The sequence below is a fragment of the Sus scrofa genome, chromosome 6, assembly GCF_000003025.6.
Source record: "Sus scrofa isolate TJ Tabasco breed Duroc chromosome 6, Sscrofa11.1, whole genome shotgun sequence".
Lineage (NCBI taxonomy): Eukaryota > Metazoa > Chordata > Mammalia > Artiodactyla > Suidae > Sus > Sus scrofa.
Window position 1 is genome coordinate 81,216,699 of NC_010448.4, and position 23,125 is coordinate 81,239,823.

Below are 23,125 nucleotides of genomic sequence, written 5' to 3' on the forward strand. Positions count from 1 at the left end.
AGCTGCTTCACCCAAACCACTAAAAAGCACAAAGGAAGCAATTTAGACACTGAATAGATATGTGAATACTTAGCTTAAGATAACGTTTTTGGAGTTCCCGTCGTAGCACAGCAGAAATGGGTCCGACCATGAGGTTGCAGGTTTGATCCCTGGCCTCGCTCAGTGGGTTAAGGATCTGGCATTGCCGTGAGCTGTGGTATAGGTCACAGGCATGGCTTGGACCTGGCGTTGCTGTGGCTGTGGCCTAGGCCGGTGGCTAGAGCTCCAACTGGACCTCTAGCCTGGGAACCTCCATATGCCGCAAGTACGGCCCTAAAAAGACCAAAAGACAAAACAAACAAAAAGATACCCATTTTTTTCGCACTTATAAATAGTACCACAGATTTTCCAAAACTAATTTCTAAATACATTTTTGTTTTACCTGTGACTTTACTGAATTCTTCCAGAATGTTTTCTTTAGTCTTATTCTTCGGAATTGATCCAACAAAAAGCCTGTTGTTTGCCACAGAAATGCACACTCCAAGGTGTTTACCAGGGCGAATTTCATAGCTGTCACACTGAAAGGAAGAAAAGAACCAGACACCCCACAACCACCCCAAACTCAGAACAACTGATCTCAATCTAAAAAACTGAACAATTTAAGGTCAAACATGCCTTGTTTCATGAACTCACAGAGTTCCCTCACGTCTGCCGTAACATAAAATGTTTATTTTTAAACTTGTCGCAGCCTCTCATTTTAGTTTGGTTTTATTAACATTCACTCTTCCACTACAGAAAAATGACTCAAACTTACTTTATCTTAAAAAAAAAAAAAAAAAAATCTGACTTCATATTTCAGTATTATCTATCTGAAGATTTTTTTCCCAGAGGAAAAAAACACCTGAGACTGATCATTCAGGTTCCTTGGAGATGAAATCAGACATTGATAAGCCACAGGCAACATAACAATATATAAAGAGTAACCACTATGTTTAATCAATGCAAAAGAAATTTAGAATTTCACACTATACACTTAAAATAGAATTCTAAAATTTTCAAGTACGTATCAAACAAAATACTTCCAAAAAAAACCAGATGAAATGATAGGAATAAAAAATGTTTTATTTAAATGGCTATGGCGATGATTTCCTTGATATACTTTAGCTGCTTATATGCTTTAACATTACTTACCTACTTGTTTACTAAAATATATAATTTTAAAAAATCATCCATATGTTGCCAGATAAAAGGAAATAAAACTTTGAAAATTTCTCAGTATTAAATAAACAAACTGAAAGAAAAGGAAAACTGGAAGGAAACGTCCATAATAAAAACTGAAATCTGGAGTTCCTGTTGTGGCACAGAAGAAACAAATCCGACTAGGAACCATGAGGTTGCAGGTTCGATCCCTAAGCCTTGTTCAGTGGGTTAAGGACCTGGCATTGTGCCGTGAGCTGTAGTGTTAGGTAACAGGCTCAGATCCTGTGTTGCTGTGGCTGCGGTGTAGGCTGGCAGCTGCAGCTCCGATTGAACCCCTAGCCTGGGAATCTCCATATGCCTTGGGTATGGCCCTAAAAAGCAAAAACAAACAAAAATAAAAACCCAAAAAACTAAAATCTGGGTCAAGCTAGACGTAGAACTAATTTAGAGGCACTAATGAAACCAAAAGCCTTGGTGAAAGAGGTTACCATTCCAGAAGAACTAGACTAAGTAAGCCTTTAGCTCTCTGGCAAAAAAGTTTGCCAAAAAATGATGACTGCTATTTTGAGTTTCTGAGATGGTTGCATCTTAATACAGTGGAAGTGAAGATACAATTTGCGTAACTGTTAATACTACTACTCTCCACTGAATTAAGTACAAAGGGTAAAATAAAGGAAATTACCCAAAGATTAGTTATAAAACAGTATGAAAGATAAACAGAAAACTAGAGGGTCAGGGAACAAAAAGACAGAAAAGAACAATATACTTAGAAAACTGTACAATGATAAAATCAAAATGGATTTACAACCATTTCCTGAATTGTGTCCTGTGGCCCAGTTACATTCCCCAGAACACACCCCAGACTTCATCACACATAGGAAACTTCAGATACTATTCATTCCAATAAATAACTTCTTGGAATTACGGGAGACTTTCTCTAACACCTTATTTCTTGGGTATTTTCATTTCTTTTTTTACTTTTACTTTTATAATCAGAAAAAAGAGCAAAGGTCACATATCAACCCAGTCAATACAAAAACATCAAAGCAAAGACTAAAAAAAATGAAATAATGTTAACTGCAAACATTTTTAATTGAGGTTATTTCTCTCAAATAATGATTTGCTGGAAAGTGGACATTTATCACATACCAGTTTAACAGCTTCCTGGGCAGCTTCCTTTCCACAGAAGGTGATAAATGCATACCCTCTGTTCTGACCAGACAGTGGATCCATCATAAGACGAAGGTCCCAAATGGGACCAGCCTTTTCAAAAAGGGGCACCAATTCATCCTCATATAAATCTCTTGGTATTTTACCTACAAAGACCTGAAATTAAAGCCTCTGTGTTAGAATCCCAATGTAAGCATTTGATTTCAGAGCCATAAAGCTCAGCTCCCTTTTTTAGGGAGTGGGGATACAAAGATCTCATTAAGGAGAAATGGGGACAATTTGAATCCTCCAAAGTAAATCCTAGCCTTTATCATGACCCTTGTGGCATCAACACAAACCAATATTCTATGCTGAAAAATGGAAACTGATTAATAAAAGTGTGCAAAATTTGTACCAACTCTAAATTCTGAATTACGCCTCTTTTTCCTAAAAAAAAAAAAAAAAAAAAAGGAATGAAAGACATGTATAAATCTTCATGGAAATATGCCCTTTTTTTTGGGCTTTTTGGGGCTGCACCTCTTGTCACATGAAGTTTCCAGACTAGGGGTCAAATTTGAGTTGTAGGTGCCAGCCTACACCACAGCAATGCAGGATCCAAGCCACATCTGTGACCTACACCACAACTTACAGCAACGCCAGATATTTAACCCACTGAACAAGGCCAGGGATTGAACCCTCATCTTCACGGACACTAGTTGGGCTCATTACTGCTGAGTCACAACGGCAACTCCAAAAGGGTTCAATTTCTATGTGAGCAGAGAGCTTACCTCTTTTTCCCCATTTTATTTCAAGCAGTGAAATACCAGGAACACAACAGCTGCTCATCTTTGAATTAATACATGGATGAACATCTACCTCTTAACTGTAACTGATGCACTAGATCCCATCCCTTCTTTCATGCTCAAGGACACTTAGTCCAGCAACAATTTTATCAAATTTCCCCCTTTATACATGGATCATTCCCATCAGCACATTAAGTGTAATTACTCCCTTAAAATTTTAATTAAAACAAAAACAGGAGTTCCCGTCGTGGCGCAGTGGTTAACGAATCCGACTAGGAACCATGAGGTTGCGGGTTCGGTCCCTGCCCTTGCTCAGTGGGTTAACGATCCGGCGTTGCCGTGAGCTGTGGTGTAGGTCGCAGACGCGGCTCGGATCCCGCGTTGCTGTGGCTCTGGCGTAGGCCAGTGGCTACAGCTCCGATTCGACCCCTAGCCTGGGAACCTCCATATGCCGCGGGAGCGGCCCAAGAACCAAGAAATAGCAACAACAACAACAACAAAAAGACAAACAAAAAAAAAATAAAAAAAAAAAAAAAAAAAAAAAAAAAACATATCTTGACTACAACACAACCCTTCCCAGCTATTGTCCCATTTTTCTGCTACCATTTGTAGCAAAATTACTCAAATGAGCTACATATACTTGCTGCCTCAAATTCCTCATCTCCAGTCTTTTGAATCTTCTCCAAATCTGGCTTTTAGAACCATTCCAATCAGTCACTAATGACATCCATGTTGCCATAATCAAATGTCTATTCTTAGTCCTCATCATACTTGGGAAGTCTGATATAACTGATCATCCTTCCTTCTCTAAAAACTTTCTTGACTTCTGAGACCAAACTCCTGATTTTTCCTACCTCACTGGCTCTTCTCAATCCCCTGTACTAGTTTCTCTGTCTCCCCAAATTCTAAATGTTGAAGGGCTGCAGGAATCAGATGGTGACTACACCTAAACTCATAGTTTTTAAATACCATCTAGATGCTTATGCCTCCCACATTTATAATCTCCAGTGAGAACTCTCCTATCAACTCCAGACTCATATAACCACTTGCTCACTCAACAGTTCCATATGGATGTCTAAGAGACATCTATCTTTCAATCCTACTAATCTGCTCTTTTCTACCACCTCCTTCACTTCCACAAATAGCAACTCCATCCTGCCAGCTGTTCAGGTCACAGGTCTTGAAGTCATCCTTGGCTTCTTTCTTTCAAATCTCTGTATCCAACTCATCAATAAATCCTATTAGATATGCCTTCAAACAATCCAGAATTTGACCACTCCTCACTCACTTAAGCTGTATCACCCTGTAACATTATCAAACCTATAAACCAGCATTCATTAACAGGGCACGGAACTTAAAAAAAAAAAAAAAAAAAGTTACTGGAGTTCCCATTGTGGTAATGGAAATGAATTTGACTAGTACCCATGACGATGCGGGTATGATCCATGGCCTGTTCAGTGGGTCAGGGATCCAGCATTGCTGTGAGCTGTGGGGTAGGTCACAGATGCGGCTTGGATCCTGAGTTGGTATGGTTGTGGTGTAGGCCGGCAACTGCAGCAATGATTCGACCCCTAGCCTGGGAACTTCCATATGCCACAAGTGCAGCCCTAAAAAGCAACAACAAAAAAAGTTATTGAGGAAGTTCCCATTATGGCAGCAGTAACAAACCCAACTAGCATCCAGGAGGACACAGGTTCAATCCCTGGCCTTGCTCAGTGGGTTAGGTATCGAGCGTTGCTGTGAACCGCATTGTGGGTTGTAGACGTGGCTTGGATCTGGTGTTGCTGTGGCTGTGTCTCAGGCTGGCAGCTACAGCTCTGATTTTGACCCCTAGCCTGGGAACTTCCATATGCCTCAGGTGCAGCCCTAAAAAGACCAAAAAAAAAAAAAAAAAAAAGTTACTGATCAAATGTATCCTGAGAGTTACTACTGTGGCTCAGTGGGTGAGAACCTGACGAGTATTCATGAGGATGCTGGTTCCATTCCTGGCCTCAGTGGGTTAACAATCCAGTGTTACCGCAGATGCACCTGGGATCTGGTGTTGCTGTGTCTGTGGTGTAGGCCTCAGCAACAGCTCTGATTAGTCCACTGGCCTAGGAACTTCCACATGCCACAGGTGCGGCCCTAAAAAGAAAAAGTGGTATTCTGAGATAAAAAATACACAAGAGCAACTGCAATTAATTTTGAAATACAGTTTTTAGTGTGGCCAGGCTCTCTGGCCACACCCAGGCCTAGCCTGGTTAGAATATTTTTTTGCACTTGACAGTATTTGTATCTGAATATTTTAAAACTGTTCTGGGAAGTAAATTCTGCTTTATATTATTTCTATCAACATAATACAGTGGTGCTTCAAAATTACATCGTTTACATCCACATTTTCTCCTACCTATTATGAATATATGTAAAAGCAAAGAAAGCACGTGTAGTGGCACTATAAAAATACAGTTGAACACAGCCAAGTGAGGAAGCTAAGTGTCAGATCTTTTTTTTTTTTTGGTCTTTTTAGGGCCGCACTCGTGGCATATGGAGGTTCCCAGGCTAGGGGTCAAATCAGAACTGTAGCTGCTGGCCTACGCCACAGCAACATGAGAGCCAAGCCATGTCTGAGACCTACACCACAGCTCACGGCAACGCCGGATCCTTAACCCACTGATCGAAGCCAGGGATTGAACCCGCAACCTAATGGATACTAATCAGATTCATTTCTGCTGAGCCACAACGGGAACTCTTAAGTGTCAGATCTTTACACTACTTATAGAACATGTGTCTGTATTTTTAGAACCACCAGTTTTGCCTCATTAAGCATACCCAAAGTGAAAAAAATCTGTATGTCCAGGAAAAGCAATTTAATGATTACGTCACAGAAAAAAATCATAAGAGTATGCTCCCTGTACTCAAGATTATCATTTGAATGTTAGAAGTCCAAGTCACAGCTTTTCCATAAGAATACTGTTTTACTTTAGAAGAAACATCAAAAAACCTACAGTCAACAAAGTACTCAATATTATAGTCACTGGAGTCCATGAAGAAATGGGCCAAAAATACTGATTTGTTTAAGAAATAGAAGATGGCCTCATTTTAAGATCAGTTCAACTTAGAAATTAAAAAAACTTGAAAAGACTGTAAATTGTATTCCAAAACTAATCAGCATCACTCCTTTTAAAGTTTTTTAAGCTCCATTTTAATTAACTAAAATGTAACACAAATTTTTCCTTTTATTAATTTGTTGGTCGCTGAGCTATTCTGGCTCCATATGAGCTATTCAGAGTAAACCCTCAGTCATGTGCAGGTTAATTCTCCCCCTCCACAACCAATAGAATCTAGTGAATACCATTACGGCTCTCCCTTTACTCACTAGGCATTGAGGCTTTGAAAAAATTTTACCTGTCCACTATCTATCCATTGATTACTTCAACAGGAATAAAGGAAGCCCTCTGAGACTCCAGAAGGAATCAAGAGAAGCAACCAGGCAGCTAAACAGTCTTTTGATTATCTTCCATTATCCAACTTCACTATTTTGCAAACACAATAGCTTTTCTTTACATATAATTCAATCCAGGTGCTACAAAGTCATATACTTAAGGCCTATCAAATACACTGCTTCTTTAACACTTTCATTTGCTAAAACACCAGAGTTAGATCCCAATCTACCATTTCCTTTGAATTCATCCACAGAATATCAACACTATATTCTTTAAACAAAAGCTTATTATATAGGAGTTCTCTTGACAGCTGTGGCTTGGGTCACAGCTGCAGCTGGGATCTGATCCCTAGCCCTGGAACTCCATAATGCCGCAGGGCAGCCAAAAAAGAAGAAAAACAAATATATATAATTTTTCTTCTTCCATATGCCACACTTGCAGCATATGGAAGTTACAAGGCTAGGGGTCGAATCAAACTACAGCCACAGCCACAGCCAAAGCCATGTGGGATCTGAACCACATCTGCAACCTATACCACAGCTCACAACACCAGACTCTTAACCCACTGAGGGAGGCCAGGGATTGAGCCCACATCCTCATGGATCCTAGTCGGGTTCATTAACCACTAAGCCATGACAGGAACTCCCTAAATATATACAATTAAACTACTGTATGTTATGTAAGAAAGTTGCTAAGAGAGTAAATCCTAAGAATACTCATCAAAAGGAAAAAATATTATTTTTTCTATTTATTTAATTTTGGATCTATATGAGATGGTGGATGCCCACTAAACTTAGTGTGGTCATCATTATGTGATGTATGTAAGTCAAACCATTATGCTATACACCTTCAACTTATATAATGCTATATGCCATCTATTTCTCAATAAAAACAGAAGGAAAAGGAACAGAAAAAATAAAGAATACAAAGATACTATAAGCAGACTAGGCCTGATAGTCAAGGCACACTAAAGAAAAATACCTCTCAAAAATGATACTTATCATTCTTATGTATTTCTCAATTTAAGACCAATGCTTAGCAACAATGCCTGTTAATGAGTTAATTTACAGTAGATACAAAGATAAAACCTCCTAGTCTTGTCATAACTTTATTTTAGCTGCACCTACAGCATGCAAAAGTTCCCAGGTCAGAGATCAAACGTGCACCACAGCAGTGACCAGAACCACTGAGTGACAATGCCAGATCTTTAACCTGCTGCACCACAGGAGAGCTCCAACTTAATTTAGGCAGTGACACTAATTTCAACTTCCTCAATCAAGAGCTAATAATAATTTTTAATAACAGTAATGAATCACAGAAGAAAACCCCAGGAGTTCCCTTCATAGTTCAGCGGTTAACAAACCCAACTAGGATCCATGAGGATGTGGGTCCGATCCCTGGCCTTGCTCAGTGGGTTAAGGATCCAGCATTGCCATGAGCTGTGACACAGGTAGCAGACATGGCTTGGATCTGGCTTTGCTGTGGCTGTGGCATAGGTTGGCAGCTGTAACTCAGATTTGGACCCCTAGCCTGGGAACCTCCCCATGCCACAGGTTCGGCCTTAAAAAGCAACACCCTCCCCACCAAAAAAACCCCAAAATAAAACCCAAATTTCAGAGCATCAAAAATGACACCAAGTAAAATCAATTATTTAATAAATCTACCAACCCAATATACTAAAAACCTATTTTTCAAAACTTTCTAGGAGTTCCCATCATGGCTCAGTGGTTAACAAATCCAACTAGGAACCATGAGGTTGTGGGTTCGATCCCTGACCCTGCTCAGTGGGTTAAGGATCCGGCATTGCCGTGAGCTGTGGTGTAGGTAGAAGACGAGGCTCGGATCCCGAGTTGCTGTGGCTCTGGTGTAGGCTGGCGGCTACAGTTCAGATTAGACCCCTAGCCTGGGAACATCCATATGCCTCGGGTGTGGCCCTAGGAAAAAAAAAAAACAAAAAACTTTTTCAACACATATAGGCCAAATCTAATGAAATGTAAACTTACAAGGAGGAATCCAAAATTCTACACTACAATTATGTTGTAACAAATTGCTTGACAGGAATGGCTCAGGCTAGTGATCTTTTTTTTTTTTTTCCCTTTTCTTTTCTGGCCACCCCCGCAGCATGTGGAAGTTCCCAGGCCAGGGATCAAATCCAAGCCAGAGCTATGACCAAGGTACACCACAGCTTCAACCTACACCATAGCTGCAGCAATGCTGGATCCTTAACCTGCTGCACAGGGCCAGGGACAGAATCAGCACCTTCACAGAGACAAGCCAGATCATTAACCCACTATGCCACAGTGGGAACTCCTAGGCTGGTGATCTTACACAGGAATTTTGCTGCCACCATATCTGTTGTACGTAATGATATCTAACATAGAGAAAAATGTATCTTTCTCCTAAAAAGGCAATGCAATTTAAGAGAATGTATACATAATTCACAATTAGCATACAACTCACTTCTAATTAAATACTCAAAATAGTTTATTAAAATGTTCAAATACTTCCAGTGAAATCTTAAAGTACTAGGCAAACTCTTTACTTATATAAACCAAAGGTATAACAAGTTTCCATTAAAGAGCTCATTTATGAAACCAATCCAATGGGCTAAAAAAGTTTATTTCTGTAATTATGGAATAGATACTACCAACTAATTTTACTCCAGGCTATATAGGGAATTGTGAAGAACATAACCATATTATACAGACAACTTCTATTCCTAAAAATTTTATAACTAGTTAAAGAAACAAGACTAAGAATATATCACATTAATTGATAAATACAAACAAGAATATCACATGCTGAATGGTGTATTATAGACAAGTTTTTCTTCTTTCTTTTTTCTTTTTTTTCTCTTTTTAGGGCCGTGCCCGTGGCATATGGAGGTTCCCAGGCTAGGGGCCAATCTGAGCTGTAGCTGCCAGCCTAAGCCATAGCCACAGCAACACCAGATCCAAGCCACATCTGTGACCTACACCACAGCTCACAGCCACACCAGATCCTTAACCCACTAAGTGAGGCCTGGAATCAAACTCACAACCTCACAGATTCATTTCTGCTGCACCACGACAGGAACTCCAGACAACTTTTTCAAAACATATTCTCCTAGGAGTTCGCACTGTGGTGCATTGGGTTAAGAATCCAACCGCAGTGGCTTGGGGTTGCTGCAGAAGTGCATGTTCCACCCCCAGCCTGGTGCAGTGGGTTAAAGGATCCAGCTAGTGTTGCCACAGCTGTGACCTGGGTTCAATCTCTGGCCCAGGAACTTCCATAGGCCATGGGTGCAGTCATTAATAAAATAAAATAAAATAAAATAAAATAAAATCTTGGAGGTGTTTCAAGCCGCCTCAAAGAACAAGAAAAACACAAAGGAACAATTACATTTTTTTCCCCATTTTTGGCCATACCCACGCCATATAGAAGTTCCTGTGCTGGGGATCAAACCTATGCCACAGCAGTGACAATGCCAGATCCTTAACCCACTGAGACACAAGAGAACTTCCAGGAGCAATTCCATTTTTATCCATTTTATATGAGGGCATTAAGGTAAGGGGGGGGAAATCCTGATACCAAGAATAAAATCTGGTATCATTAGAAAAAAACACATACGGTATATGAGTTTAAATAGGAAAGCTGAACTATATTTTCGTATTGTTAAAGATGAAATATGTAGAGTTCCCACCGTGGTTCAGTGGGTTAAGGACCCAACACTGTCTCTGTGAGGATGAAGGTACAATCCCTGGCTTGCTCAGTGGGTTAAGGATCCAGTGCTGCCGCAAGCTGCACAGGCCTCAACTGCAGCTCTGATATGACCCCTAGCCCAGGAACTTCCATATGATACAGGTGCAGCCATTAAAAAGAATAATAAAATATAAATGTAGATTTGAAAGAGTTCACAACATAAGTAGAACATTTATGATAAAGGATGGTGGAAGGGGATAATAAGAGGACAAAAGTGAATAAAAGACTGAAATATTATTCACCTGTATATTATGTTTCAATGACATTTGCTCCTATAAGAGCAATTCTAAATATTGTGAGTTATAACAATAACCAACTTAGAGTAGTTTTTTGAGACTCAAAACAAACATATGTAGCTGATTAAGGTATCATAAAAAATAAAAATGTATGGAGTTCTCATCGTGGAAGAGCAGAAACGAATCCTACCAAGAACCATGAGGTTTCATTCCTGGCTTCACTCAGTGGGTTAAGGATCCAGTGTTGCCATGAACTGTGGTGTAGGTGGCAGATGTGGCTAGGATCTGGCATTGCTGTGGCTCTGGCGTAGGCCAGCGGCTACAGCTCCCATTAGACCCCTAGCCTGGGAACCTCCATATGCCGCAGATGCAGCCCTTAAAAAAAAGACAAAAGACCAAAATGAAAAAAATGTAGAGATCCCACTGTGGCACAATGGGATTGGTGGCATCTTGAGAGTGCTGGGATGCAAGTTCAATTCCCAACCCAGCACAGTGGGTTAAGGATCTGCCATTGCCGCAGCTTCGGCTTAGTTCATAACTGAAGCCCAGATCTGATCCCTGGCCTGGGAACTCCATATGCTGCGGGGTGGCCAAAAAAGAAAAAAATAATAAAAAATAAAAATGATTTGAAGCTCTCACTGTGGTGCAGTGGCTTAAGAATCCGACTCAGTGGCTCAGATCGCAGTGGAGGTGCAGGTTTGATCCCTAAGATGGCATAGTGGGTTAAAGGATCCAGCCTTGCTACAGCTGTGGCTCGGATTCAATCCCTGGCCCAGGAACTTCCATATGGTACATGTGGGGCCAATTAAAAAAAAAAAAAAAAAAAAAAAAAAGCTGATATCCCTTTAATAATGTTAAATATTAAGAAATAGAACATTGGGAGTTCCCGTCGTGGCGCAGTGGTTAACGAATCCGACTAGAAACCATGAGGTTGCGGGTTCGGTCCCTGCGCTTGCTCAGTGGGTTAACGATCCGGCGTTGCCGTGAGCTGTGGTGTAGGTTGCAGACGCGGCTCGGATCCCGCGTTGCTGTGGCTCTGGCGTAGGCCGGTGGCTACAGCTCCGATTCAACCCCTAGCCTGGGAACCTCCATATGCCGCGGGAGCGGCCCAAGAAATAGAAACAACAACAACAACAACAACAACAAAAAAAAAAAAAAAAAAAAAAAAAGAAATAGAACATTAACTATGATAATATCTAAAAGAAGTTCAGGGAACCAAAAAAAGTAAGTGTAAACATACATACAGAAAACATAACCAGAATCAACTCTGATATAAAGCTAAAAAAATTACGTTAAATGGTGATGTCTTTGTTTACCTATTCACAAACTAGAAATAATAATCTTTGCTTCTGGCTACATGAAGAGTAAGTTTCAGCTTTTAGGAGGGTGTCACTGCTAATGTTTGAGTAAAGTTTTAAGATTTCTTAGATTTCTAATAAAAGTAAGAGATACATAATAAACCATCTAAATACTTAACTGGCATCATAACCTAAGTTTGTTTCAAAGAAAATCCATCACTTTGTTTTAAAGAAAATCCTTTCATATTATCACTTAATATAATTTAAAGTTACAAAGCCCTCATATAGAAAAGAAAGAAAACCCTTTTATATTATCATTTAATATAAAAATTATCATTTAATATTATTTATTTATTTATTTATTTATTTTGGTCTTTTTGCCATTTCTTGGGCCGTTCCCGCGGCCGTTCCCAGGATAGGGGTCTAATCGGAGCTATAGCTGCCAGCCCACGCCACGGCCTCAGCAACGAGGGATTCAAGCCGAGTCTGCGACCTACACCACAGCTCACGGCAATACCGGATCGTTAACCCACTGAGCAAGGGCAGGGATTGAACCCGCAACCTCATGGTTCCTAGTTGGATTCATTAACCACTGCGCCACGATGGGAACTCCAGGTTCTTTTTTTTTTTTTTGGTCTTTTCAGGGCTGCACCCATGGCATATGGAGGTTCCCAGACTGTAGCTGCCAGCCTACGCCACAGCAACGCCAGATCTGAGCCTCGTCTGCGACCTACACCACACAGCTCATGGCAACGGCGGATCCTCGACCCAACTGAGCGAGGCCAGGGATCGAACCCGCAACCTCACGGTTCCTAGTCGGATTTGTTTCCATTACCCAGCAATGGGAACTCTCATTTAATATAATTTAAAGTTACAAAGCCCTCATATAGGAAAAAAACCATAGACAATCATTTGTCAAATACTGTGTTCCTACTATAGTTCTAGCATTATGCTAGGCACTAAATAGACACAGTGGAGAAACCAAATCAGAAAAGGTCCCTGCAAAAATAGCGCTTACCATTTGACACATAGTTTTTTCCCATTAAAGGATTAGAACAGGCTAGTGTAAGGGCATATGAAGAAATCTTCATGAAGGCACAGATGGAGGAGAAATTCCTTTTTTGTTCAAATATAGACAAATATATTCAATCTTTTATCTGATTCAACACCCTTCCCTTGTGCAAACTACTTCCTTCAAAACCTCTCTGTAAATATTGCATATGGTCTATGTGAGAGAGAGGAGGGTCAAGGAGGGAACACAAGCATCATTCAAAATTATGAAACATAAAACAGAAACAAAAACAGAATAAAGCAACTGATTCTTCTTAATAACCTCATAGTTTTAGCAACCAGTTCCAAGAACTCTACATTCCTTCACAAAGTGTTTGGCTATCTATCAGTCACATGATTATCCCTACTTATGATGGCAGGAAAATACAAATGGATATCCAAAAAAAAAACAATAATCGTTACCCTGAAAAAAAAATAAGCATTTTTTTCCCATCATGCAATAATACATAGACTAATTTACAAACTGAAACGATTTCAGCAAACACTTACTTCTGTTCCAATTCCAGGTTGCACACCAGAGTACACACTGTCTGGTGGAGGACCACCATATTTTCTCTGTCCTGTGGTAACATCCAGAGTATAACCAGTCCTCTCAAGCAAGGCCTAAAGATAAATATATATAATTGTTTATACTTCAATATTAAATGACACATAAATCAAAATATTAATCTTTTCCAAAACATATCTCAACATCCTAAGTAATGTACTTTAGTCAGGCAAAAAACAAAACTAAACAAACAAAAAACCCACAAAATTCACACTGTTTCCTCTCATAGGTGTTGACTTTTCTCCTTTCCATACATTTAATGGAAAGAGTGGTAGGCAAATTAAATCTCTAAGCACACATCTATTTTTTGTTACAAAAACAGAAAAGGGGGGAATTATAATTTCAACACAAGCTGTTCCCAGGCTACCTATTCATACTTATACCACAGTATTCCTCACTTTGTACCCCCTCTACATAAATTAGATTTTTTTCCTTATTTGTTCCCTTTACATACCATACTTATATCCACTAGTGATTCTTCTCAAATAAAATGCTCTCTGTCCTTAAAAAAAAGTCAGAAGTCCTACCTCTTGGAATTCCCTTCCGGGCTCAGCAGTCAACAAACCAAGTAGAATCTATGAGAACATGGGTTCAATCCCTGGCCTCGCTCAGTGGGTTAAGGATCTGGCGTTGTTGTGAGCTGTGGTGTAGGTCGCAGATGTGGCTTGGATCCCAGGTTGCTGTGGCTGTGGCGTAGGCCAGCAGCTCTAGCTATGATTCAACCCCCAGTGAGGGAATTTCCATAAGGTGCAGGTGCAGCCATAAAAAGAAAAAAAAAAAAAAAGTTCTACCTCTTTTGTGAAACTTCTCTCATTTACTATTTCTCGTATCTTCTTACTCTGACTTGCAATTTTACTCAAGTAATTTACCTTTATTTTGTTTGATTCTTTTGCTTTGTATCCCTACTATACCATAAGCTCCATAAGAAACAGGCCACTTCCCACAGAGCAGACTCAAAATATTTGGCAATTACCAAATGAACATACTCTCAGGGTTCAAAAATAAATAAAACCATGTTTCCTCATTTCCAACCTCCCTCACATTATATTAGGTATTAAGAGGAATCAGAAAAGAAGAGAAGATAATGTTCTTGGCCTTAGCACTTCTGTTTACATGAAAGCCCTACAGAACAAAGACACAGTGGTAAAAAAGAAATGCAATTTACCTAAAAAAGGGAGAATTTTATACTTCAGGTTTTTAAAATCGCAGAATGTTAGAGCAATACAAGATTTTAGACATCAAGTTCAGTAGTTTTCAAAAATATCTTAAAAAAAAAAAACAAAAAAACCCCCAGGAGTTCCTGTCGTGGTGCAGTGCAATCGAATCTGACTAGGAACCAAGAGGTTGCAGGTTCCATCCCTGGCCTCACTCAGCAAGTTAAGGATCCGTCACTGCCTTGAGCTGTGGTATAGGTCGAGGACTCAACTCGGATCTGGCACTGTCATGGCTCTGGCGTAGGCCAGCAGCTATAGCTCCGATTAGACCCCTAGCCTGGGAACCTCCATATGCTAGGGTGCAGTCCTAGAAAAGACAAAAAAAGACAAAAAGACAAAAAAAAAAACCCTGAAACTCTGAAATTTCAGTTACATTAGACCCTCCATTCCTCTACCTTTGACTGTTTTAACCATAGAAATATGTGTACAATAAAATGTATATGCACTATGTATGTTACATATTTATACGTTACTTGTATAAATATGTAATACACATACAACACATACCTTGTCAATAGCAAATAGCTAGCACCAGGGAAATAATACAGACCTACTCAATAAACAGTAATAAGTTTTTTTAAAAAAAAAACCATTATAGGAATTCCCTGGTGGCTTAGTGGGTTAAAGATCTGGCATTGTCACTGCTATGGCTCTGGTTACTGGTGGTACACTTTGATCCCTGGCCTGGGAATTTCTGTATGCCTCAGGCACAACCAAAAAAAAAGCCAACAAAACAAAAAACAACCATTACAGGAAGTTCCTCTTGTGGTGCAGTGGCTTAAGGATCTGGCATTGCTGCAGCTGTGGTGCAAGTTCTCAATCCCTGGTCTGAGAACTTTCACATGCTGCAGGCTCAGCCGAAAAAAAACTCCCCCAAACCCAAAACAAAACAAAAACCATCAACCATTACAGCAAGTAGAGTTTTCACCTATTATTTAAAAGATATATGGTATTAGGTTCACTGGTCTTTTACTAAAAGCACTATATTCATCTTTTAGAGCAGCTTATCTAAATAACAACAATAATAGTAATAATAATAATGGCTTCATAGTTATACTGCTCTCATTGCATTCCAGGTATTACTCTAAGTACTTTATGTATCTTAATTCCTTTAATTCTCACAACAAATCAAAGAGATAGGTACTATTACTATTCCCAGTTTACAAAGAAACTGAGGTAAATATAAATTCAAAAGGCGGAAAGCAGTTAGAAAAACACCTCTTCGGTCAAAGAAAACACAAAATGCCTGGAAAGAAGCTGAACCAAGAGACATGACTGAGTCAGTCCAAAAAACTATTACTGGAAGTGTCAATAAAGAGCTATCATTCATAACCAGAAGAACAAGGAATAAGGGAGAGTGTTTAAGAATTTTCACCAAACATACACTTAAATGTCTGCCCCCAAAATTCTTCTCTTGCAATTTTCCTTAAATTATCTCATTTCTAAACACTAGGTTTTTTTTAAAAAAAAAAAAAATGTTTCTAAGAAACATGAAAAGAAGCATTTGATTTCATCTTTAAATTTAATTTCATTACAACTATCCAAGTCAAGTTTTACCTTAATCTTTGCTTCATCGGGTCCCTTTGTGGATTCTTGCACCTTGCTCCCCTGTTTCTCCCTTTGCCTGTAGGTCTTCATAACTCCACATAAAAATGCACTTTTGTTCTAGAACAGTCAAGTAATTCAATGAAAAAGAATCACCAGGAATTGTTGAAGGGTCAAACACATAATTTAAATTTCAGAAGACCAGAATTTTAACAAATTTACTCATTTATTTACTCAACGAATATTTGCTGAGTGGTTATTATATGCCAGAGACTGGGCAGAAAGCAGTTAACACAGACAAGACCTCAAGAAGCTTACCTTCTACACTGGCAAAAAAGCCTTCAATTTGTTGATATTTAAATGCATCTGGGCTATTTTTGCCAGATATCCTGAAATGATTCCTCCCATCTACATTACTTCCCTCCAAGATAATAAAACAGGATCAGATAATCCAAAATGTTAAAAAGGAGTAGGAGACTTTTACTTTGTACTTGTGTTTCTGAAAACTCTGTCATGTAGATCTTTTTTTCTTTAAGCTACTTTTAAAAAGAAGCAGAGGTAGTCACAAACAAAAATACCACTTCTCCATAGGAAAAAAAAAAAAAAAATAGTAAAATAATTTCCTATCATTAGGTGTTCAAAGACATTTCTGAGTAGTGACCTTACCTGAACATGTGATAAGTCACTTTCCTTGAACTGTTGTAGTACAGACAAAGCTCCTTCTTCATTAAATTCCCTGAGAGCATCAATTGCTCTTTCATCAAGATCGATATAAGCTACCAATCCTAAAAATTAAATTGAAAAGGGGTAACATTACTGCAACAAAGGGGAAAATCTAAACTATGCTATCAATGTTTAATCAAGAACTGTTATATTCAATACTATCACTAACTACATTTTCATTTAACTATATGCATATAGGCAGCCATACAAATTCTCTACGGAGAGGTCAAGAGTACAAATATGAAAACAAAAGATAAAATGTTAACACCTATAAACTCGAATTTCAATCCCCACATCCCATAAAAAACCTTAAAAATTCTAACCCCATTTCCCACTACCCAAAAGGCTTAAGTCTTGGAAATTAAATCGGATGTACAAACTTCAGATTAAGCATTAATATAACAAGTTCTGGTTATGTCAGAGTGGTAAGAATATACTGTATTCCCCAAGGATCATCCTTCAAATTATATGGACCACTGGAGTTGCTGCTAACCACACAAGACGTAGGGGGAAAAAAATGAGAAGCGTTATACTAAACAATTCTTTCCACTCCTCCAAAAGTGTCAAAGGCTTTCCCTCCTTGCCACCAAAGATAAAATGAAATTCATTTTTTTATCTGAGCACTTTGCTGCAGTCAGAATGTGGAAAGGCATAATTTTAAACTTTTCTATAAATATAAGTGCAGCTTGATTAATCAATTCTGAAAGTCGTATTTTAAGGCATTTTTTTTGTTCTCCGGAAGTGTCATGCTGAGATTTTAAAAGATGCTGTGGCATTCACAACACTGTCAACAATGACAATTTTTTTCAAATGGCATTAAAAGGACTTTACTATGGACTTATAAGCAAAACTATACAAAAAATATATGGACTGCATTCTATGTATATAGTATATTTAACTGCACACAGAACATCTACTAAGTTTAAATATAATTTCTTGTCTGTTAAATTTTATACTTCTCAATATATTTCAGAATTGATCCAAAGTAAAATGGAAATATCTGGCGGATTAAAACCCCCATATGAACTAACATCAAAAGTGACTCCATTTTAGTAAAAACAAAAAGAACTTTATTCCACACAGTAAATACATTTTAAATAAATGTAATGTCACTTGCAAAGTTACTTTTTTCAAATGTTGCCAAGATTTGTTTTAAAAGCTCAAAGCGAGCATGCCTAAGTAACTGGAGTTTCCTTACTGAGTAATCCATATCACCACCCAAAGCCACAACCAACCCATCAATCCATTCTGTCAATCCAAACCTACACCCAAACCATCAGCCTCTTATCAATAACAAAACACTCTATAAGAGAGCATCTCTAAGCAGATCACTGCCAATTCTCTAAGGCAGAATGTCACAGAAAGTTCCTGAGGATTGATTTCCAAAGGGGACCATCACCCAGGAGTCATTTTAATTATCCTGAGCTTCTCAGATTAAAAAAAAAAAAAAAAAAAAAAAAAATTTTAAGGACAAAACCCGGATATTTATCACTACAGTACTTAAGACACATTTTTGAGACAATTCAATTCTCTCTCCCAGAAACTGGATAGGCACACAAAACACAGAGGAAGAAAGTTTCCATCTATGGCCCCAAAGGGGGAGGACAAATTTATTTATGAACAACGCTCCCTAGGGGTAAATATCCTCTCCCTCTTTAGAACTTCAAACCACTTACAACAACCTTATTAAAATGTTCAAATTTGCTTTAAACACTTAACTATGGGACTCCTAGATTAAAAAAAAAAAAAAAAAAAAAAAAAGCAGCTGTTAACAGACCAAACACTTCCAAATTACTGAGAGTTGTGAATTTCTCTCTCTTGGAAACTAGACAGGCCATAAACTCTCAGAGTCTGACATTTATTATGGTTTCAGAAAATACAGTCTAACTAGTCCTCTTATTATGCCACCTAATCAGACCTGAGCTGTTTTAACAATCACTTTAAGAAGCTAAAAGTAGAAAAGTAAAAGCAAAATGATGACTGATTTAGATTAAGAAAAAAATGTAAAATTTGATACACTGAAACATTTTAATTGGTAGTAAATCTAACAAATTGATGTACTGTTCTGAAACAACTAAGACTGCATATTCAACACTAAGAAGGCTTCGAAATAATGAAATAAGAATATCAAAGTCAAACCCAGTATGCCCTCAATGAAGGGAAAGTAACATTCAGCTCTACATAGATCAGAAACAATAAGTAATATTTAACCTTAAAAAAATCTATAAAATTCAAAGTGGTTTGCCCTCACTTTCATAACCAGTCAGAAACAAGAAATGCATATTATACCTGTCTGAAATATTTCATCAAGTCTTTCTGCCACCTTCTGTGGGAGGCCTGCCTCTATCAGTGTCTTGTAGTGTTCTGTGTGAGTTACACTGGAAGTATCCATTGGTTCTTCCTCTTCTTTTAACTGTACCGCATTACCATTCACCTGATTAGCCATTTTATTATGCTGCTGGAAAAAATTCAGGAGCTATATTACATTAAGCCAGAAATAACTAGTTTGTAGGACAATGCATGATTTATCTAAACTAATTTGTATACATGCTGCTAATAACCACTCTCAAAATATTATTTTATGATGCCTTTTCTGATGTATCTGATCTAAATTTGCAATAACGCTGTAAAACCATAGAAAATGTACATGGAAGCGTTATATCTTTAAGGAACTTCATGTACACTAGGTTAAATAAAGGCTTGAAAATTACTTAAGGTAGAATCACCAATTAACAAGGGCAGCTACTGTGTCCTGACGATCGTATCAACAAATCACCACAAAATACTAAAAAGCCCCTCAGCTCGCAATTCTTATACAGTTTTTACAAGTTTGGTTTAAAAACAGAATGAACACCCACAGACCACTTAATCAATGTTCAAGGACTTTCAAGTTTTCCTAGCTCTGCTTCAAATCCAAGATAGGTGTGAAATAAATGCCCTGTTGTCTCTAGTTCAACCTGCTGGTGGTTTGGGTTTTCTCCACCTCACTTAAAACAAAAAACACAACTTGACATTAATTTTTGTTCTAAAATTAGTTTGCTACTCCCATTCACAGATTTAAAAGAAAAAATGACCAGGTTTAAAAGCTAAATGATTGTTTTAAGTCCACATAAAATAAAAAGTGAGCTAGAGTTAAGGCTGCTTCTTTAAAAAAAAAAAGTCATGAGTATATACTGAATTTTTTGTATCAGTAAAATAAAACTGAAAAACGTATTTGAGAACAGACAACTAATGTCTTCCACATAGTTTCAACAAACATTACCTAATGAGAATAAACTTAGGTCAGATGTCTCAGATTAACCTACCCAAATCATTCTGGGTGTTCAACCTGTATGTAATGCTGAAATGGACCAACACCCTGACAGAGAGATTAAATAATAAAACCAAAACAAGGCCAGTCTCTATACTGCCTCCTCAAAAGGGAATTAAAGTGCATTTGTCCGTGGTGAAATTATAATGTGATGAATAAGCAGAATAAAGACACTGCAACAAATACTGAAATTAAGGACATGAAGGTGGATCTCAAAGGAAAAGCCTACTTGATGAAACTCAAAATACCAGCTATAAAGAAAATACAAGTTTCCTGAAAAGCAGTAAAACTCATACATAAGGTAACCACACTTCCAGACTGCTTATCAAAACACTATGCAAATGCACACCAAGTGCATTCTTCTTAATTAAAACAACTTCATTTCAAAGTCCACTGATATTTAGTTGAAGTTAATGAAAAAGGGAAGAAGAGACTGAGTAGGAAGAGAGGAAAATGCAGAAAGGGTCCCTCTGAAAATGAGATAAATATCATGACTTATTATGATTACAAAACATCATTAAGACTTAGTAACCCAATAATGTCTATACAGATGCAGACTCCACGGTTAAATTCTGGGTAGATAAATGTCTCTCAAGACAAGCCCCAAATTCTGATGGACTGGCAAAAACATTCAAAACTGGCACACTTTTGATCAAGAAGCTACTTACAGTGTAAGATAAATCGTTTACTGATTAATACAACCTACTTCTACAAAGATGCATCCTAAAGTCCAAAATCTCTTTATGAACATACAGTTGTTCCCCCCCCATACGAGCATAAGATCATCAGAACTCAAAAGTTCTCGGTAACACAAACCCTTGCAGTATTGCATCTGAGAATTCTATTAGTCACGGAAAGAAAGCAAATTTTTAACAGAAAAGTTCAATAAACATCTGTTAAGGTGGTATTTTTTCTTTTAAGTATGTGTAAAGCAAAAAGACAAGTTGTGTATTAATCGCAAGACAAATATTTATGTCTACCATTCACTGCAAAGGCTCTCTACAAGGTGATTCTGAAACTGGTTGAAAATTTCAAAAAGTCTGTAACCTTAAAAAAAAAAAAAAAAAAAAAAAAAAAAAGTACAGCTATTAGAGTCCAGAAAATAAAACCTTTCATGTCAAGGAAAACCTCTCTCCAAGCCAAATACAATGTGCTCATTTTTAAAAAGATTTTTATGTCATTATGAGACCATTTAAAACTCTTGTTTTGTGTCAATACAATGCCACACAGCCAAACCATATTTCTGGATGCAGCAAATATACTAATGTGACTAAAGTCATTTGATCTACACTGTTTTGCAAAAAGTAGAAATTTAAATAAGGGCTGCTGGGACATTGGGGAAGTCTGACACTAGCCTCTCCCTGACTTTTTCTGAACATCTCGTGAAAACTCTTCACATTTAAGAGACTGGCTTTTAAAGAACCAACGAAATGAAAACTAACGGTTAACTCGGCTTAGGAGTGTCAAGCCCTTATCCTACGACTGACTCATGAGACATAAATTCAGCCTCCAGAGGACAGCAAAAATCTCAAACAGGTAGCGTAAAAGGACTGAACCCTTCAAGAACCCCAGGGCTTCAAGTTTTAAATTCTGGCAATACGGCTTCTACCATAGAAAAAAAAGAATCGCCTTTCCAATTTAGTGCGCCTGTGACATTCCTGGAATTATGTATCTCAGACGCCGCTCGAAGCCTAAGTTTCATGGCCTCTAATAGTCATTTTTTCCTTCAAATCTCGACTCGCAGCATGCAGAATGGGGGAGGGGAAGGAGGCTTTCTACACATACCCGCCTTTCGGCCTCTGCTTCGCACAAAAGTTTTCTCCCGGCTCAGGTCACTCGGGGTTTGCATCCCGCCCTCTGCCCACCCACCCCCACTCATGCCTGTCCCAAGCATCAACACATCCCACTCATAGCTAGGCCGACTGAGACAGGAGCTTGGAGGCTCCGACGGGGAAAGGCGATGGTGCCGTGGACGCCTCAGGCCGCTGGTCCGGCCCGGCCCAACCCGGCCGCGAGGAGCGACAGGCGGAGGCGGGAAAAGCGCGACCGACCCGGCAGGCCGCGCGAAGGGCGCCCGGTGGGCCGGACCGAGGGCTAGGGGTTGGAGGGGCGGGGGGAGGATGAGCGAGGGTGAGGAGGCGCCTCAGCGGGGCTAGGCCCTCAGCGGTGCGGCGGGAGAGGCCAAAGCCGCCCCCAGCCCATCCCCACCCCCACCCCGGGGCCTCGGAGAAAACCAAACGGGACGCGGTGCGGAGCCCCGGCCAGGCCCACTAGGGTCGGATCGGGGCTCCCGGCCCCTCCCCCCGCGGGCCGGCGCGAGACTCACCAGGACAGATCTGGGGCCGGCGGCCGGGCCCGTGAGAATCAGCGCGAGGCGCTTTGAAAACGACTAGAAATGGCGCGCGCGCCACCCCCTCCCCCCCTCATGGACCGAGACGCGATCCCGGCAGCACGCGGGGTTTCCCGGAACTGCTTCCAGGGACTCGGAGCGGCCGGGCAATCACCTCGCGCGGCAGCCTAAGGGACAGCTCAGAGGACCAATAGTAGTGAGAAGAGGCTCACTACTCCGGACGCTCGGGAGCCAATCGATGAAGCCGTAGGCTGAGCCAATGAGGGAACTCAGCGCCGCCGGCTGGGGCGCCTCCGGGGCGGGGGTAGGAACACAAAGGGGTCTATCGTGAAGCCCCGGGTGGAGGCGAGGCTGCGGGGCACCGGGCCCAGGGTGGCCGAGGCCCCGCCCTCCTCGTCTGCTGCAGACGCGAAGCCGAAAAAGTAGGCCTCGCGCCGCGTGGCCGCCTCCGGAATCCCGCCCCCTGCCGTCCGCGCCGGCCCTGGCGGGCCGCGGCCTTCCCGCCGCTTCGCCGCTGCCGCAGCGCTGGTGATTCCC

At 39.7% G+C, this 23,125-nt stretch overlaps 1 protein-coding gene across 7 annotated transcripts in view; it reads right to left on the reverse strand.

The window, feature by feature from the left end:
- HNRNPR (heterogeneous nuclear ribonucleoprotein R) overlaps positions 1-23,125 on the reverse strand; it is a 36,757-nt gene extending 13,632 nt beyond the window's left edge. The window contains exons 1-7 of one of the 7 annotated variants that reach the window (XM_021095510.1): positions 22,565-22,718; positions 19,218-19,386; positions 16,872-16,990; positions 16,218-16,325; positions 13,389-13,502; positions 2,329-2,505; positions 422-557 (exon numbers count right to left, since the gene is read on the reverse strand). In XM_021095510.1, the coding sequence (XP_020951169.1) occupies positions 422-557; positions 2,329-2,505; positions 13,389-13,502; positions 16,218-16,325; positions 16,872-16,990; positions 19,218-19,374 (811 nt within the window). In that variant the 5' untranslated portion in view covers positions 19,375-19,386; positions 22,565-22,718. Of the gene's footprint in view, positions 1-421; positions 558-2,328; positions 2,506-13,388; positions 13,503-16,217; positions 16,326-16,871; positions 16,991-19,217; positions 19,387-22,023; positions 22,449-22,564 lie in introns of those variants that run through there. The other 6 variants (XM_021095511.1, XM_021095512.1, XM_021095514.1 and 3 more) reach the window with 6 other exon arrangements.